Here is an 18520-nt window from a genome sequence, read left to right on the forward strand (position 1 = left end):
CTGAATAAATTTCGAAGATCCTGCCAGTCCATCCTGCCCTCAGCCTTGTGACGAGACCATTTATCCGAACCACAACAATGACGATGGCTGATGTGCCTGTCATGTTGCGATCGGGACTTGACATTAAACGGGCTGCTGGACAAGAGGACCACCACAAGTATCCCCTTTCCAATAAACCCTTCATATCATTTCCACGGTATCAAACCCCGGCGACGACAAGCTCCCACATTTTCGCTTTTGTGCGGGTGTCGATTGCTGTTTGCCTCTAAGTACCTATATCAATTCCAGAAGACTACACAGCGCGTTTACATGATGCTCCTCCATTTGTGTTTACGCGAAAGTCAGTCGTCTACATTTACATAATTACATAGTTGTCTTGTGGTGCACACTACAGTCTGGATGACGCAGATAATACGCTTTGATATTCCATCACATAACTCATTCCATAACTATTCGTTCAACATGACCCCCACCCTATCCCCATCCATATTCAATCTAGCAAGAAACAAAGTCATCATCACTGGCACCGGTGTGGGTAATCACACCAGCCAACTCATCACTAGTGTTGAAGATAACACGGTCCGCACCGGGGGAACCGCCATCGTACACATCACCATCGCTCAGAATCGGGAACTCGTAGTAGGTGCCGGAAACGGGGAAGTCGAAGCCCTCGTAGTTGTGGTAGACGTGCGGGTAGCTGTCGTCGGTGGAACCGGCCTTGTACAGCTTGTAACCTGCGGCCTGGGCGGCGCTGACGGCGCTGCTGGTGTAGCAGACTGTGCCGCAGGTGTAGGCGCAGGCGCGCTTTTGGGGAGCGGCGACGGCGGTGGTGATGAGGAGGGTGGCCAGAGCCAGGATCTGGAGGAGTTGTTAACATAAAATTAATGGTGGACATTTTGATGGGAGTGTTGGTTTATAGTACCTTGGAGTACTGCATTTTGATGGAGAGGGATTGATAAACTTCAAGATTGAGTGGATCACTGGGGTTCTGGGTTGATCTGCGAGACTTGATTCTCCAGTCTATCCGGGAGATCATTGCCAGTTTATATAGACACGAGAGAACATCCCGAGTCTTCTAACCGACATCTCGACAGTGCATACTGCAGCCCGAAACACCGACTTCGAACAATGTTACATCTGGTCATCCATCAACAAGACAATCTCATTGGCATTCACAAAATCAGCTACTAACGGCCTCCAAACCATACTCTAACAGGAATATCCGCCGATCTGCAACACCCGCACTAGAACGCTAGGAAGGAACGCGGGCGAGGTACAACCATGCCATGATTGGTCGAGACGGCACAGCGTGAGAGATCGAGTGGTGATTGGGACTTTTGCAGCTGCCCAGCGCCCTATCCGAGCGTGTGGAAAGGAAATGATCGACCGGGTTTGGCACCCTTGGGGCGTGGACCCTGGTCGGTACAGGTACAGCTTAGATGGGGTCGAATGTCTTGTTATCGGGCCAATAGGTAGCGGCCATTAGGGGCACGATGTGAATGGAGTAGTAAGCGGACTTTAGGGGTGAAGGATGTGGGGGTAATTTGGGGGCGGGAAAATAAGTCGTTGAAGAAATTGGTCCGGGTAAATCGTGCAGATGATGAGATTTAGCGAGGTGGTTTATATGATGTGGACAGAATTCAAGTACAGGTACCCTACTCAATCTTAACGTTCATCGGAGGTTTCGGCGCCCTCCGCTTCATGGGGTACCGGCCTCCCGTCGGAATCCGTGTTTGTCTACATCTAATCTTGACTTGGCAGTTGGATAAGATGCGGATGAGATTCGGCAAATTCCCTTTCCTGCATTGCAGAATGGATAGATTGCTAGGATGATTTGACATGCAGCATAAGCGTGCAGGACATGCAGACTACCCCACAACAATATCACTAATGCGAGACCACCATTGCCGAGGTTTTTGTGGCTGCGACTCTTGTTCAGCGAATTCTCTCCTGCCAGTCCAAATATCCATGTCCTCCAATTTGACCCAGCGAGTCTTGTTCCAGGCCTTGTATACAGCGACGAATAGCACAAACACGGGAAGCAGGATATAGTTGATCACGAAATCAGTCGAGCTGAACGGGTTCAAGAAGCATGTATACCCCTGGAAGAAGATCAGGAAGACATTCGCTGCTAGTGAGAAATAAGTGCCATAGGGATATAGCGCAGCCTGGAAGGGCAACCCAGCTGGGTCTTCTCCCTGCGCAACTAGGGCACGACGGAACCGAATGTGGCAGACGCCAATGACGGCCCAAACGATAAATGTAGCCACTACGTGCCTTGTGTTAGCAATTCCACTCCCAATTGGCTTATATCGAGTATCTAAATACCTCCAGACAACGTAATCAAAGCAGAATACACCCTCCCAGCGCTGGATGACTGTCCCAGGAAGACGATGCAAGCGAAGATGTTTGTGAAAATGAGACCGACCCAAGGCACGCCCGCGCGGTTGGCGCGCCCGATGAATTTTGGAGCTTTGCCGTTGCGTGACATGAACAGGAGTGTTCGAGACGCCACATATAGGGAGCTGTTTCCTGCGGATATGACGCTGATAACGATCAGAGCATTGATGAGATGTGCCGCGGGCAGAATTCCCGCGTCTTGCAGGGCGATGGTTAGAGGGGAGCTGGCTGTTTTCGAGGTAGATCCGAGCAATCGATGGTCATTATATGGAATCAGAATACCAATGAAGAAGATTGTTCCTGGTAAGATTAGCTTTGTGGTTGTCTCGCTAATTGGGTCTTACGTACCAATATAGAAGATCAAAATGCGCCAAAAGACCTGTTTGATAGCCCTAGGAACGGCCTGTTCGGGATTCTTCGACTCTCCAGCCGTGATTCCAACCCTAAAGTCTAGTTAGCTTTCAATAATCTTCAGCACTGATTGTCAAGAGAGAACTTACATCTCCGTGCCGGCATACAAAGTTCCAGCAACGACAAACGTCTTCGCCACTCCATTGATGGAATCCGCAAATGCTCCAGGGTCATGCCAATACTTGAAACCGATCTTCTGTGGCCCAATGCCTCCAGAACTGATGCAGATAGCAAGAATGAAGAACACTATCAGGGCGATAACTTTGATTCTGTGTTTTTTGTGAGTATTATGGTCTCTAGATAAGACGAGAATGAGTACTGACAAGGACAGCCAAAATTCCATCTCGCCATAAGCTAGAATGCCCAAATTGGACAGACCGAGGAAGAGGAACCAAAAGATGAGAATCCATCCCCATTGCGGTACTGCTTCTGTCCAGTATCCAATAACGAGAGAGATTGAGTTGTACTCGTTTGCGAGGACCTAGCAATACTCAGAGATTCGTGAGTAAATCTATCCATCGAGTGTACCTTTCAGCAGGAGAAGCTAACCGTAACCCAAAGATACCAATATGCCCAACCCAGCGCAAACGCAATAGAGTCATCGATAAAGCGCTCCGCATATTCTGTAAAAGACCCCGTGACTGGAATAACTGTCGCCATTTCACCCAACGATTGCCTGTGACAATTAGCAGCGTGCCAAGCAGCGAAGAAACGGGACAGCGACTCACATCACGAAAAATACGATAAGCCCAACGAGCGAGAAACTGATCAGAGCTCCTGCTGGACCTCCTTCGTGGAGGGCATTTCCTGAACTGACCAGCAGGCCAGGACCGATGATTCCTGTCGCGCGTGTTAGTGATGCCGCACTGTGCATGGCTTTAAAACAGCAGAGACCAAATTCGGGCGACTAACCTCCAATTGCAATCATCTGTAGATGTCTCGACTTGAGCTGCCGCTTCAACGGCTCGACAAATGGATCTTGAACCCCGGACTCATTGTCGCTGCGATTTGTCCTACTTCCCGACCGCAAACTGTTTGTATCCGCATCCTTGGCTGGAGCGCGATATGCGGTAGCGGCGAAGTCGGTTTTATCTGCCATCGGGGCCGGCACGCAGCTATTATAGACTGCTTTGATAATCTGGCAGAATAGAGAGAAACGCAGGCCTTGGAATCGACCCGGGTCCCTCGAGAATATAAACTCCGAAAATTCAACATCGCATGCCTAGAAAACGTGGGGCATAGTGTGACATCGCGGTGACCACTTTCGGGCTGCGTTCATTTGCTGCTGATGTCGTGATACGGCCCGGTCGGGGGCAAACGATGACCGTGGGGCTTGATGTGGCCTATTAGTATGACCTTGAGCTTCACTAGAGGGGATACTGATGCTAGCTCACTAAAACTGATTATTCTAGCTTCTTCGGAACCGTCATCCCTTACCCAAGTAACCACTATAATTTGCAGTGTTGGTTTCGGGCGGTCAAGAATTATCAGATCATGTTACCGCATCGAGCGTAGCGCTGAATGAATCTTGGTAGAGTGGAGCTTCGTGCCTGGCGAGCCTTTTCCGGTCGCACGCCATAAACTTACGGATGAGATCACTGCTTAAATAGGAGTATAGTCTTGGCAATGTGGGCACTATGCACTCTGTGATTCTGTTAACTTCAAGTCCCAAAAAAACTCCAATATTATGCTGCTAAATTGATAATTGATGCACGGGAATACCTTTGAAAGAGAACACATTGAAGCTTTGTGAAGTTACCGAAACCATCGCGTAGTTGGTTATTACCAATAACGGTGGAAAGGGGCATACCCCTGATAGAATTCTATCGATCAAGTTAGTATGGCGACACCGTCATTCTCTCTTTTTTGATGATCGACCTGTCGTTTCGCACAGCCGTTCAACCAAGTGACCAATCCCGACACATCTCAGACACTTTCAGGTCATCATTTCTCAGACCGAAATTCCAATACACTTAGGCCATCATTGATGGAGGGACTTGTCCAATGCGGCGATGGGGATAGAAGACAGGAGAGTGAACCTACCAGAAACAAAACCTTCAGTAAACCAGCAGTCTCTATTTGGGCTCTCTGGTGGTCCAAGAAAGTTGCACACTGTACCAAGGGAGGATGGAAGCGCGGTCTTTGGGCGCCTTGAGATTTTGAGCATCCCTGACTGTATCAACAACATATCAGTGTTTCAAAAAACCCCAAATTGACGACTCCAGTATAAGTTTCACCCGGTTCATATTTTGCTGGCCTCATGAGAGAAAGTTCTCTCTGGTCATCTCCGCTGTCAGGCGTACATATTGAAATATGCGAGGTTGCGAGAGAAGGTTCGGAAAGTTGCGTTTTCTTGTACCGGTGAGGCTCTGTGGGTAATGGTATGTATGGGGAGGAAAAGTAAAAGTTAGCCCATGGTCATAGGTAAAGAACGAATCTGGGGAAGGACAGCTGGTGTACTCGAATAACAGACTGGGTCCTCTCTGGTCAGCAAGCCGGAGAAATCAAGTTCAACAACAACGAAACACGGGACCCAGGGGCGTTGGAGAATTTAGTGGGATCCGTGGATGGGAAGGACTCGAAAAATGTGTATATACTTTGAAAGACCCTCAGACTGGCGTTAATCTAGAATCATCAGAAGCTTCAAGAGATGTAGAGTCATCACAGGGTTGCTTGGACCAATGGACCGTGCCAAGCATGGGAATAGGAGTAGTTCCAGGGATTTTTCGAGGCACGTTCCGAAGCTTTGGAGAAATACCGGCAGCGTTGAAATGATACTCAATAGGAGAAACATCTCGACTCACAGTGAGACAGCCGTCTCAGACACTCAGTAACCAATTGACCGATCCCGAGCCATCAGCCGTCGGAGAAAATTGTTACATCCTGTAGCATTGTATCGGCTTGCCGCAAGGCAGGAGGAGGCTAAGTTCTAGAAAAATAATATTGTTAGCAGATGTCCCATTGAAGTCAAGTGTGTTGCAAACCGGCTATAGAAGTCAAGCTGGGAGATTCTAACTTACCCATGACAGCCACAATAAATTTCGTAAGATATGATCCATTTCCAATGGATCATTCTCATAACGGGCTGTTCAACCAGGACGAGAACGCTCGAAGAAGTTAGCATGAATGATATAAATGTGAAAGCCAGAATGACTAAGGGGACAACTTAATTGATGCTGCGGGGATAAGCCGTCAGAAGAGATCTTTCGTTAACCATCACAGTTTCAGAGTAATCATATTTCATCACTCGGCAAGACTCCGCATGGCTCATGTAAAAACTTCCAGAAAAGGGCAAAGGATTCTCAATTCACAGCGATGTATTCCCATACCTTTTCGTATATTTAACGAAACGACAATATGGAGACACCGAGGCTGGCTTTTGGAAGATCTGTGAGATATGTCAGAGGGTCACTCATGGCAAGCAGGTGGCAACTGTGTCAACCACCGTACTCACCACAACATATTCCACAGCTCCCATTCTTATTCTGCGCTTGTCGTTCCCTTAGACGATATCGCTCGAGTTTAGGTTCAGAACGGGCAGCGAAGTACTATGGTTCAACTGCGATTAGCACAGTCTCCAACTTGAAATGAAATTGACTGGAGAATCTGCACATGCCTGATTATCCGTCGATGAACCGAGCCCCCGCATCGAATACGGAAGTGGACGCAAGATATACACCTGTCAACTCGGAGGCAGACTCGAAGCAGATGTATCCACTGTAGCTGTTAGCGGGATTAACTGAAAAGGTATAGCATTTGGTACACCACTGGGCCATCAGAGCGACAATAAATTGTCATCATCGGTTCAGCCCCTCGGCGTGATCATTATTTGGCCTGCGTTGTTTCCAATAAGAAGCAGAACATCTTTGCCATGTTAATAAATCTAGAATGAGGGAATGAGGTATATACCGTGTCTTAATGTTCGTTTGCGTCTCTCGTACCACTGCAGGCAATTGGGCTCCAACTCAGTGGTATCCATGAGCATTGCTGATGGATTTGGAAGTATTTGGGAATGTAGCCAACACCAGTGGGTTAAGCAAGGCCAACCGTAATCGGACGCAAAGAAGCAGGCAATTCAAATGGCTAGAGACAAATATTCCCTACTTCGGTCAGCTTCTGTAAGTCGACATGTACTTGTCAGCATGAATACGGCCGAGTCAGATCGTGGGACAGACCTCGATTTCGCTTTGGGAAAAAGGGTTCCCGTGTTTCATAGCAGCCATACCAAGACACTTGACATGGGATATCATCAAGGAAGATATTCAAGCCCTGGAATTGATAATTGGTCAGGATGTAGAGTTGGTAAAATCCCAAGACCATGATGGGTTGAGATACCGATACATACCTTGCAGCTTACCACCAACCCCTAATTCACGACCGGGTGTTCTCCTAAGATTTTTCTTGAGACTGCACTGTCAGTAATTTTCGTTGGTTCTGTGTTCTAAAGGTCAGTTGGGGCAGGTGTTCCATGTCCTCGGTCAATAAGACTCTGATTCAAACCTCCACGAAGCATGACAGGTCTCATATGAGAAGAGGCAGTTATAACACTGCTATTGGGAGAGTAAAACTCCATTAACGATGGGACATGGGCGAATATGAAGGATTTCCGTCTCAAGTAAATACCTAAGAGGCAATGTCAAGACAAAGAATAGTTAGTTTTCATTCAAATAGTACATAAAGGGAACCGACGTTACAAACGGAGAAATCCACATTTGGACGAAATACACACCTAGAACCCAAAACATAAGAACAAATATTGAAGAACTGCTAAGGCGCGTATATAATGTGGAAAAATCAAAATATGTTTTCGTAACGCGCCTGGTCGCCATCAACGCGTCGTTTCGAAAGATAAACAAGAAAAATAGAGTAGGCAAAAAGAAAGCAGTTTGAATCATGTATTTCCAAATATTAAACAAGTTATCTACCATCAGCAAGTCAAACACCACGACAGAGCAAGAGTAGCTCACCTTTGGCACAACGCTCAACATGTCTGTCATCCCGTACACAGACCTCGGAGTAAATAAGAATGACGGGAAAGGCAGCAAATGACTGGGGGTAAAAAGATCACAAACAAGAAGCAGCTCGGCCTCATACAGGACATGTCACAAAATATGAAGGGGCTTGAGGGAGCAGATGTGACTGGGGATGATGTGATTGCCAACGTAAAGCAGCAAGGGAACAGGTAGATAGTGCATCAGACCAGTAAGGTATTTCAAGTCATGGACCAGTGTCGAAGGGCCTCAGCAAGAAAGTCAATGTTTTTGGGGTGGTCATCATTGCACTATACTATACCTTGGGGAGAGAGAAAAAAAAGCAGGACATTGCGATTAGGTTAGAGATATTTATGTTTGAATGCCCTCAGTTCAGCGCATCTAGATCACACGCTAGCGGTTAAGCGAGATCTAGTTAAGCAAATCACAAGGCAGCATTGTACGTGCCTTCCTAATTTACAAACCTTTTGGTGTGATGCTGGCTTTGGAAGTATAGAAAATGCTACACTGTCCTCCGAGTCTAAGCTGCTTCGTGATCTCCGGCGCTACATATCGAATTACAGTTTCAAACTTTCGAGGTCGTAGATAGACCTGCATTACATTCTATATCTCAGAATCGAGCTTCATGGTGATTCGGGAACGTTGGATCGAGCAGGGCAATCATCGCGAGCTGGACAAGTTTCCATCAGGTATACCCCAGATTTAAGATCGGCGCTAGTCAACGCTAATCACTAGCGTCTCGCTTAGGGACCCACCCTTGCTATTTCAGAATGCAAAATTTCGACTTCTATTGCTTCTTCCTCTTGTCTTGATAGAAATAGCTCTATTACTATACAGTTTGTGGTGTGGAAAATCGCCGGTCTTGTTCTTCATGTTACCATATCCCTCGAGCTTCCCGGCCAACTGCGGAGCTAAGAACCCTCGAGATCGCAGCCTTGATCGAGAATGGCCAATGGCACGTCCATCGACGGCTCGATGGCACAAGGCAATCATGTCAAAATCTCAAGTTCAAACGCCGCGGCCTGATGGGGTGACAAACGACGATTGTTGCTTCGATGACTAAACCCGGGAACCCCCGCGGAGTCAAGGCATCGACCAACGCGGCCTGAACACATCTTTTTCACAAATATTTTCAGTTTCTTCCTTTCTGTATCGTCTCCTCTTTCTCCTAACACACTTTCATCATTACCTATCATCTCCTTGGGGGTGGAACACCCGGGACATGATCAACATGGCTTCTTGCGCTGGCGACAGCGCTCTGCCAACTTCTCTGTAAAGGTTTGACCCCATTTCGCACTACCACTGAGTCAGTAACCGATGTCTAACATCTTACAGTGCTTTGGAGATATTTCAAGCCTCAAATCGAGTTGCGTGTCAAAAGGCCTTGCTCACCTGGTATGCGTATTCACAAAGTCTCTCAAAAACTCATGCTTCCGCTGACGCTCTTCGGGTTCCAAGTTCAAAGCTGCGTACAGAGCTTCTGACATTTCAGTCGTATTGGCTGGATGGAAGGGAATGCTTCCATCTCTCATGAAAGTGGCTGATCCCGCAAATTCAGAGAGTACGAGGACACCCTTCTTCTTGTCTTGGCAGGCCACGTATTCGAATGAAACGAGGTTCATGCCATCCCGCGTTGATGTCAGCAGGCATACATCAGCAACAGAGTACAGTGCAGTCAGCTCTGTGAAAGGCACTGATCGATGCATGTACAACAGGGGGGTTCCCTCGGGGGTGGCTGCATAATATCAGACCGGGTCTTCTGTGACTTAGGGTAAGTTTACTCTACCGTGCTTCCCGTTGATCTTTCCGGCCAATGTACAAAGTTCTGTTTCTAGATCTTGATACTCTTTGACGTCCTCACGACTTGGAACGGCGACCTGGATAAGAACAACCTTGTTCCGCAGCTCTGGGTGGTCATCCAAGAACGAGTCAAATCCTTTCAACTTCTGGGTCAATCCTTTGATATAGTCGAGTCGATCAATTCCCAAAATAACCTTGACGCCCTTATATCTGTCTTCAAGTGTCTTTATGCGGTCTTGAACTTCTGGTTTCTGCAGGGTATCTGCAAATTTCTGCGGGTCAATACCCACAATGAACCGACCTGCACAGACTAATCGGTTTTTATACTGGATCTGGTTTGGAATCTCGGTGCGTGCTCCACTAACAAAGTCAGTCATTTTCGAACATGCAATGTGGCACGGTGGCAGCTTGAACACGAGGCTAACTCTTACAGATTGCTCGCACAGGTGTCGATGAAATTCTGCTTATACTCATCCGTGTGGAACCCGATCAAGTCACTGGACAACAACCCCTCAATCAAGTGCCTCTTAACAGGCAATGCTCGCCAGAAGTCGCCGGCTGGAAATGGAGTATGGAGGAAGAACCCGATGGCACAACTTTTGTTCCTCTCTTGGAGGCGATTGCGGAGGAGCTCGGGCAACAACATCAAATGATAATCGTGTACCCAGATCAGGGTTCCCGGTTCTGCTGCGTCAGCGACCGCATCGGCGAACAATTCGTTGACTCTTCGATATGCCTGCCAAGGGCCGTCTTCATAAATCACGCCTGACTGATAATGGAGAATGGGCCACAAAATTCGATCTGCAATCTTCATGAGATGACCGCCTCGGGATGCGGGGTCGAGGAGTTAGGGCTTACTCGAGAACATGTTGTAATGTTCGTGCGCCAACCCTTTATCCAAGAAGATCGGCGTCGCATCATGCTCATCCAAGCTTTTTACTACTTCCTCCCTCTCCTTGCTGTCTTTAACCTCGATACCGGGCCATCCAAACCAGCGAAATTGGGTGGACTTTGTCAACCCCGACAATGCAGTGACCAACCCGCCACTCGAGATCGACGATTGATATGCGCCATTCACACGTTTAATCGACAACGGCAATCTGTTTGAAACAATTATCAAATTCTGTCTCGATTCATGTGAGCCCATTCTGGATTTGAATTCTTTCTTTTCCGGGGTCCAAGATTGTCGGCTTGTGCTGTGTCGGGCTAGCTATATTGCGATGTTTGCTGTCCTGCTGTCAATTCCGACTTCCCATTCACCTGCGAGGGGAGAAAAGAAAAGGCACAATCACAACGCCAAAGTCTTTCATAATGAGGAGAGTTCAACATTGCCTCTTGCCCCAGATGGCAACTACGTCGTTCGGAAATCGGATCCGGCGCCACATCGGGAACGACTACAGCCAATTGTCTAGCTATCATCTATCTACCACGGAGCATTGGGTTTGGGAGGGCGGGGTTCTGTGATAGACTAGAGATAGACATAGATCGACTTGGTCAACTTCGAGATTTGGACGATTAGAACGGTTTGGCAATTGCACAACTTGGGCTTTTGGACAATTTGGATTTTGTACAGTCTGGCTATCTTCTCACTACCATGGAACATTGGGTTGGGAGGGTGGGGTTCCGTGGTCGACTTGGGAGACTTGGGAGACTTGGGAGACTTGGGTGACTTGGGTGACTTCGAGATTTGCACATATTGTGGATAAATTTGGGCATACTTGGCAGTTGTACATAGATTGCTGGGACTAGGAACGATATTTGATTGTACATACAAAAGTTCGTTTTAAAGAATCACTACGACAAGGCTGTGGCTGGTTACCTGAGGTAATATCCTACTGTCTTTTGTAGGATTCTGGAAAAGAAGGTGAATTAAAATGCCGAGACAGTACAAAAGGTAAAGATGAGCTTCTATGAAAATTCATGGATGTATTACTGCTCTATTGCATTTATTTTCATTCAACTATTTTGAAAACGCTTTTAATAATGGCGATATGTACATATTCCGTCATATGCATGTCAGATGTCAAGCCCGCAGACTTTAATGCTTATTTCCACTCCGCCTCTGCAGCCACATAACCAGCACAAAACAAACAATTCCGGCAGCATACGCGCATCCTGCAAAAGCAATCAGTCCCCAATACGCGTCTTGACAGCGATGCAGAATTTCTCCTGCGATAGGCACACCGGTCAATGCACTTTGAAATCGTCAGCAACGTTCTGTATTAACGCCTCGACAGAAAGAGACACGAGATGGAAAGACTTACCCAAAGCTGACAATAGTATATACAGTCGTATAATACCGTCCATAATTCTCAACGGGACATAGTTCCCCGACACAAACAGGGACAAGACTGATATTACTCCCACTGGCGAAGCCAAATACCACCGAGAAAATAATGACAGCAACCACGTTTCCACCAGCAGGCATCCACACCGCCAACACAGCAACCAAACATAAAATATTCGTCAGAAGCAACGTATTAAACCTTCCAATTCGGTCTGCCAAAATCCCCGGCAACCATCTTCCCGGAAACGAACCCGCATTCAAAAACACAACCATCAAATACGACAGTTGACGCGGGATACCACTAGCAAGAGCATACGACGCGATATACTCCAAGGGAATAAAAAACCCCCACTCAATAAAAAACACACCCAACGTCGTCAACGCAAGCACTGGATCTCTCAGAATCGTCAAATCCGGTAGAAACACCTTCGCCGACGGCGGCGAGGGCGCCTTCGGCGGCAAATTCGCTCGAACAAGTAAACACCCCGGAATCAACAGGACCAGCGTAATCAACCCGATAATCCTAGTTGACCAAGCAAACCCTATCTTCGGCGCAAGATTCTCCAGAACAAGCGGGAATATCACACCCCCAATACTCCCGCCCGACAACGCAAGACCCGTCGCGGCACCACGTCGTCGACAAAAGAAATGGCCAATACTAGCAACGGGGACGATAAAAATAAACGACGTCCCCATTCCACCCAGAATCCCGATGACGACTAGGAAATGCCAGTATGCAGTGCAAAACCCCATTAACACGAATGTTAACACGATCAGCGTTGAGCCAAACCACATTAAGAAGTGGGGACCCTTGGCGTCGAAGATAGGTCCTATTTGGATTCCGCAGAAGAAGACGAGGAAGTTGTATAGGCCGAATATCCACCCGATTTGCCCGGCGCTGTGTGTTGCGAGTTGGTGAGTTGATATCCAGGCTTGGTAGATGCCGATGCTGTTCATGAGCCCTAGGCCCCCCATTATGGAGCTGAAACTGCCCAGGACAACTAGGTTGGCACGTAGGCCGCCTTCGGTGTAGGTGTTTGCATTAAGGTTGATTTTGGGTTCGTGATGCATTTGATGTTGGGATATATATTTTTAAGAGGGCGGGCGATGGCTTTCGTCAGGTGTATTTGCAGTGCAGATACTGTAGTGTAAATCACTCCATTTGGGGTTTGATGCCTGCTACCTATATACTTATTTCATTCATAATCCACTAAATCATGGTTCCTCTATCTATTCGCTCGGCCATGTTCCGCCGCTACTGGAGGCAGTATAGAAAGCCGAAGCCCGAGTCCATAGACAGAACGGGCTTCCATTTGACTCATTCATACGCTATCCACCACATTCCGAACTATCCAACTAGAATCAACAATCAACGGGAAACATTTTCTCGTAAAAGCGTAAACGCCATGAAACAACTACCAAATCCTTCCAACGGTTCAAAAAGCGGCGAATATGCCAAGCCTCGGCCGTGACGGCCGCTCGGCGATGGGAAGTGGGTCGGCCAGATCTCGGCGGACTGTTTTGCCTGCGGGGAGGATATTTTGGTTTGCCGAGTAGGAGTTGGCCGAGGAGATTGAAAACAAGTTCATTTTCTGACGGAAAGTCGTCATTAATTGAATACGCTTGTTTATACGGGAGTTTTAAGCCTGTGGATTGTTTACTTGGGAAGAATATTGTGATTGGCAAGCCCTATCATTGCCGAATAAGCCCGTATCGGGTCATCAAAGAGTAGAAGTAAACACAAGAGTAAAAGAAAAGAAGAGCGTGGAGCCACCATCAACAAGACAAAAAGAAAAATACAAGAATCGAACCGAAAGAAAAGTAAACACCCAATGATGGTATACAAGAGATATGCAGTAAAAACACCAATACCCAAGTCCGATCCACCCCTAACCCATCCTGATCCATGCGACCTGTTATGCTGCCGAAACCACGAGCGAGAACTGCTCCAAAAGAAAAGACGCCAAATGGAAGTTACCCATGATAGGGTAGTAGTCCATCGAAAATACATTATGCAAATTGTCGATGCATACGCTTCGAAGGACTCGGCGTACGGAGATGAGTCTCTCGTTCACGGGAGCGCTCAGTAACAAAGTCCATTGATCGGGTGTTTTCGATCATAAGCGGTGCATCTTCTCTCTCGGTGTAGTTTTTCGTCGGGGATGCCCGGGGGTCTTGCTGGCCGTAGAAGCCGTAGGCCGGGTTCTGTTGCAGGTGGAGGGGTTGGCCGTGCAGGTTTGGATTATATGATGGTGGGGGTGGATAGTCATGCTGTGGGTAGCCCTGGTTGAGGCGGTTGTTTCTGAAGGAGCGGAAGGACCAGTTACTGGCCCAGGCCACAGTGCCAATAGTGGCTAGGAAGATTATCTGGATGGGGCAAATGTTAGTGAAAGCGCGAGAAGAATGGGGAGGGGGGACTTCGTACAATAGCTTTCCAGGAAATGGGCTCAATGAAGCTGTCAATTATTTGAGCCATCGTCCTGGCTGATAGCATCGCCCGTCTGACGTGTGTCGGATCCGTGTCCATGCACTTTCTGTCGGCGGCGCATATAGGCACGAGACCTGGTACGAGGTTCCCAGCCGCGCATTTGTTGTCTTCGTATCGCTGCATACACTCGGCGATATTGTGCAGAATAGAGTCCATCTCCTTACTCGCGACGGCATCGAACTCATTGCGAATCTCAGACACGAACGAGAAAACCATCCACACAGCAAGCGAGAACAGGGATAAGTTCACGACAAGCTGCGCCCACCACGACAAGATGGCAGGGACGTTGGGATGTTCTTCCAGCAGAGTCAACAACTGCTTGAAGAATGACATATTCGATGGTGCTTTCTGTAAGTCCGGTGTCTTTTCTTGTTTCCCCGTCCTTGTTGGCGGTCCTTCGCGGCTGCTGGGCCTGTCGCTCTCATCATCATCGTACTCATCATCCACCCGCATCCTCTTCCCAAGCGCCTTATCCCGTCGTCGCCTCTTGTGTATCCGTCGCGCCACGGCATTCGAAAAGTGATTCGTCCGCGGGATCTCCCCCCTGCCGGGGCTAGGAGCAAAGCGGCCGTAGATATTGAACAGGGAATTGCGTCGCGTGCCCTTCGACTGTTGCTCCGGGGTTTCCTCGTTATCAGCTACCTCCGGCGAAGACAGATTCTCGGCGCCCGATGAGAAATCGACTTCCAGTTTCCGCGGCGTCGTGAACGCTGGTTGTCCGAATACGGACGATTGCGACGGGAGCGCTGATTGTTGCTGTTGCCGTTGCGGGGAGAAAAGGAAGGAGGACTGCGAGTTTGGAGGGCGGAGAGCTGGTATGGTTGGCTTTTCGGGAGAATCGAAGATTTGATGGGATCCTATAGGATGAAAAATGTGAGACAGTGTGCACAATGGGGGATAGAGGAAGACTCCTGGCTGACTGAACACATACGCTTCTTGTTGTCTTGCTGCTGTTTCCTGACTTGCGAGAAGGGAGAGGTAAAATCGACTGGGCCTGCGCTTCCACCGTGCCATTCGTAGTCCATCGGGATGACCCCTCCAGACTCAGTGCGTGATTCCATCATGGTGGACGCCCGGGTGGATCAAGTCTGGGGATTTGTGGTGAGGAGGGGAGCGGGATGGTGGAGCGGGAAGTTTTTTGTTTGGGTAAACAGACTCCCTCCGGAGCAACCTGGGCGGAGTGGCGGGATGGGGATGGCCGAGGCTGATGCGTTTGCCCCGGGCTGCGAGATGTACATTCATGGTATAGATGTTTGTATTTTGTTTCTGATTTATTGATTTTCTATCTATATTTTGAATGCTCTTCTATTTTTGATTTGATATAGCTAGAAACTGCGTGGTCGTATGGCTTGCAGCTCCATCTGTATGCTGCCGCATTTATGCAAGAAAGAAGCTGAAGCAAACCATAGCGAGGCATCTATAACGAATTCGATGATGCAATACACAAAAAGGATATTCATACATTCATACAAAGCGAAATGATGACAGCGTTATTATCAATCATAATGAAAGGGCGCCAGCACCCAAGATAAGCTGTATACTCCAACCACATGCAATACCACCCCCCATTAAACACACCAAGGACCTGCCTAAGCCCACCATTAAACACCGCTACTCATCCATCTGCCACTGATAATCCAACGCCTCAAACCGACTCTTCTTATTCCTCGCCGCAAACCACTCCTTCTCAAACCCAATCGACCGATCCACCCCATCCCACCGATGCCCCGGCCGAATCCCATACCGATTCGGCTGAAAAGCACCCTTATACAACGGCTTACCCGTCACACTCGCACCAGGACCCTTCTTCGCCGTCAAAAACTGCGCCGCAGGATCATTCCACCGCGCCACATCCTTCAACTCCTCATTCAACGCCTCATCCTCAATGCCCCTCGCAACAGGTATAGCCTTAATCTCTTCTAGCTCCTGCCTCCTGCTCTGACGCTGCTGGCGCTGGAAATCGCCCATGAGCGCTTCACGGGCAGCTTCCTCTTTAGCTTTCTTCTCGGCTTCCGCGCGGCGTGCTTCGGCGCGTTTCATTGCGACGTTGATTATTCGGCCCGAGGCGTCTCGGTAGATTGTTTCTTTGGATTTGGCGTCTGCGGCGGCGGGATCGCGGTAGAGTGCTTCTTCGGCCTTTTTGCGCCGTTCTTGCGCTTTTACCATCGCTGCTGTGTCGGCGGCTGTTTGGAGGCCAGCGCGGACACCGGATTCCATGCGTGGACCCTCGTCGTGGTCGCCGTTTTCGATCATCGGCGCGTCTTCGTCTTCGTCGGCTTGTCGGGCTGCCCGCTCGGCTGCTGCTGAGGCGAGGATTGCATCTGCGGCTTCTTGGTCGGAAGGCTGAGGGGCAGTTGTGGATCCGCCGAGGGTTTTCCAGCCGGATTTCTTGGTGCGGCGGAATTCAGCGCTTGTCATGGATGTGTCGATTGAGGGTTTGTATTCGTCATCTTCGAGGGGGCGGGCGTTGCCGAAGACTGGGGCGTCGTCGTCGGCGATGATTAGACCGTCGCCGGCGGTGTCGGTGGTTTTGGTCTTCTTGCGCTTCTTTTTGGGCCGGTCTGGGGCTGGATCTGCATTGAGGTAGTTCTTGGCGAGGTAGTCTGCTAGTGAGCCCGGCATGATGTGTGAAGGTGTCTGCGTGTGGGAGAGGTGTGGGTGTCGAGCTGCGGAGCTTGCTGGAAAGTTGATTTGAGTCGACTTATCGATAGCCGGAGGAATGTTTGCCCGAACTGTATCCAGCCTAGTCTGGTGTCTGTTCTGGAAGCATGTCGGTCCCTACGTTTCTCGCTCATTTGCGATCAGGTGAAGGGATCAGCTAGTGCTGGACTGGGACCAAGATGCCTCGCTCGGAAGAAGCTGAATGGTGGGCTAATGCCGTGTATGCCGCTATCCAAGAGATCCCCGCCGGCAAAGTCACTTCCTACGGACATATCGCCCTTCTTCTCGGCGAACGTATGTACCCACCAGGCCCACGCATGAACTAGTAGCTAATGGGTTGAACCACACCAGCCCAACGACCACGTCAAGTCGGGGTCTGCCTCAAGTCCCTGCCCAATGCAGATACCGGTGCCCATTTCAACTCCAGTAATGTTCCCTGGCAGCGAGTTATTAATGCTAAGGGGATGATATCTCATCGGTAGGTGCCCAATCTTGGATGGTCATTACGTATACAGGCTGCAACCGTGATTTGATGTCTTCTTTATTGTCGTGTTTGCATATTGCAGGTTGCTGATCGGTCTGTATAGAGGCCCTGGCAGCGCTGAGCGCCAAGCAGAAGCGCTCGGGCAAGAAGGGGTTGAGGTCACTAGGGATAGTATGGGGGAGATATACGTTGATTTCTCGCAGTATGGCTGGTTTCCAAGTAGGTTACCCAGTGAGGAAGAGGAGGAGAATGATGAACAGTTGTTCGTGCAGGATTCATAGATTCTCTCCCATTCGCAGCACTCATGAACAGAGCACCTTGATACCAATGAACCACGTACAAGCATCATCCACTTCAGTTCATTCGATGCCTTAAATTTTGTTTCTACTTGATCCTGTACATCGCAAGCTCTGTACGGAGTAGAGAAGTAAGTTTAATGAGTCCTAAAAAATGGAAATTTGCCCGAGATTGAAAGAGTACGCCCAAACGCTCAGGTCATACAGTCTTCGTATTTCTAACAACTCGATACGCAACGCAAGTCCCCGACAGCCACCCGAAGTGCGACCTATGACCACCCACCTCGAAGGTGAGGACCGGATGGCTGCAGGGTTTAGTGAACGCGAGACCCAGTAATTCGGAGGCTATCCACCCCACCAGGCACAGACACAATAAAAAAAGAAGAGAGCATCAAGCTGGAGCACGGATTTCTATGGGCGTAAAGTAGGCGAGGCGGACGAAAAGGGCTAGAGTGGATACTTGGCACGACATCTTCTCAATGACGGCCACATTCACAGAGTTGCGAAACCACAGATGAGTCGCCGGGGAAGATGATTTGGAAAAGGAGGAGACAAAACGAAAAGAAGCACATAGGCCGACCAGTTTGCATCCAAAACGGAACCCAAAAGAGAAAGGATCGTTAAGACTCGCATATCATCAATGTTGTTTGGAAGGTAGGTAAAGTAGGATAGGGTAGACAGGAAAGGTAGATAGGGGCATGA

The 18520-nt window shown here is 48.8% G+C and overlaps 7 protein-coding genes across 7 annotated transcripts; 1 reads left to right on the plus strand and 6 right to left on the minus strand.

The window, feature by feature from the left end:
* Window positions 1-495: 495 nt before the first annotated feature.
* Window positions 496-937, minus strand: N7496_005496 (extracellular guanyl-specific ribonuclease RntA; the record flags this gene model as incomplete). Its single annotated transcript, XM_056698425.1, has 2 exons — window positions 496-858; window positions 923-937. 2 exons carry the CDS (start codon window positions 935-937, stop codon window positions 496-498), a joined length of 378 nt encoding a protein of 125 aa, XP_056556950.1.
* Window positions 938-1868: 931 nt separating this feature from the next.
* Window positions 1869-3910, minus strand: N7496_005497 (amino acid permease; the record flags this gene model as incomplete). The annotated part of the gene is made up of 8 exons (XM_056698426.1): window positions 1869-2269; window positions 2329-2700; window positions 2749-2843; window positions 2901-3080; window positions 3135-3292; window positions 3361-3487; window positions 3540-3651; window positions 3724-3910. 8 exons carry the CDS (start codon window positions 3908-3910, stop codon window positions 1869-1871), a joined length of 1632 nt encoding a protein of 543 aa, XP_056556951.1.
* Window positions 3911-9028: 5118 nt separating this feature from the next.
* N7496_005498 (trehalose-6-phosphate synthase) lies at window positions 9029-10912 on the minus strand (the record flags this gene model as incomplete). The annotated part of the gene is made up of 6 exons (XM_056698427.1): window positions 9029-9098; window positions 9195-9537; window positions 9589-9962; window positions 10034-10403; window positions 10461-10798; window positions 10863-10912. The coding sequence occupies 6 exons, from the start codon at window positions 10910-10912 to the stop codon at window positions 9029-9031; spliced, it is 1545 nt and encodes a 514-aa protein (XP_056556952.1).
* A 950-nt stretch (window positions 10913-11862) lies between these two features.
* Window positions 11863-12864, minus strand: N7496_005499 (uncharacterized protein; the record flags this gene model as incomplete). Its single annotated transcript, XM_056698428.1, has 1 exon — window positions 11863-12864. The coding sequence occupies one exon, from the start codon at window positions 12862-12864 to the stop codon at window positions 11863-11865; it is 1002 nt and encodes a 333-aa protein (XP_056556953.1).
* A 1035-nt stretch (window positions 12865-13899) lies between these two features.
* N7496_005500 (putative nuclear envelope protein Brr6) lies at window positions 13900-15441 on the minus strand (the record flags this gene model as incomplete). Its single annotated transcript, XM_056698429.1, has 3 exons — window positions 13900-14256; window positions 14315-15234; window positions 15309-15441. 3 exons carry the CDS (start codon window positions 15439-15441, stop codon window positions 13900-13902), a joined length of 1410 nt encoding a protein of 469 aa, XP_056556954.1.
* Window positions 15442-15988: 547 nt separating this feature from the next.
* Window positions 15989-16999, minus strand: cwc26 (putative cell cycle control protein (Cwf26); the record flags this gene model as incomplete). Its single annotated transcript, XM_056698430.1, has 1 exon — window positions 15989-16999. One exon carries the CDS (start codon window positions 16997-16999, stop codon window positions 15989-15991), a length of 1011 nt encoding a protein of 336 aa, XP_056556955.1.
* A 218-nt stretch (window positions 17000-17217) lies between these two features.
* On the plus strand, window positions 17218-17803 carry N7496_005502 (MGMT family protein; the record flags this gene model as incomplete). The annotated part of the gene is made up of 3 exons (XM_056698431.1): window positions 17218-17332; window positions 17390-17516; window positions 17626-17803. The coding sequence occupies 3 exons, from the start codon at window positions 17218-17220 to the stop codon at window positions 17801-17803; spliced, it is 420 nt and encodes a 139-aa protein (XP_056556956.1).
* Between the last annotated feature and the right edge of the window lie 717 nt (window positions 17804-18520).

This window comes from Penicillium cataractarum (assembly GCF_028827025.1).
Source record: "Penicillium cataractarum strain IBT 29864 chromosome Unknown utg000004l, whole genome shotgun sequence".
Taxonomy (NCBI): domain Eukaryota; kingdom Fungi; phylum Ascomycota; class Eurotiomycetes; order Eurotiales; family Aspergillaceae; genus Penicillium; species Penicillium cataractarum.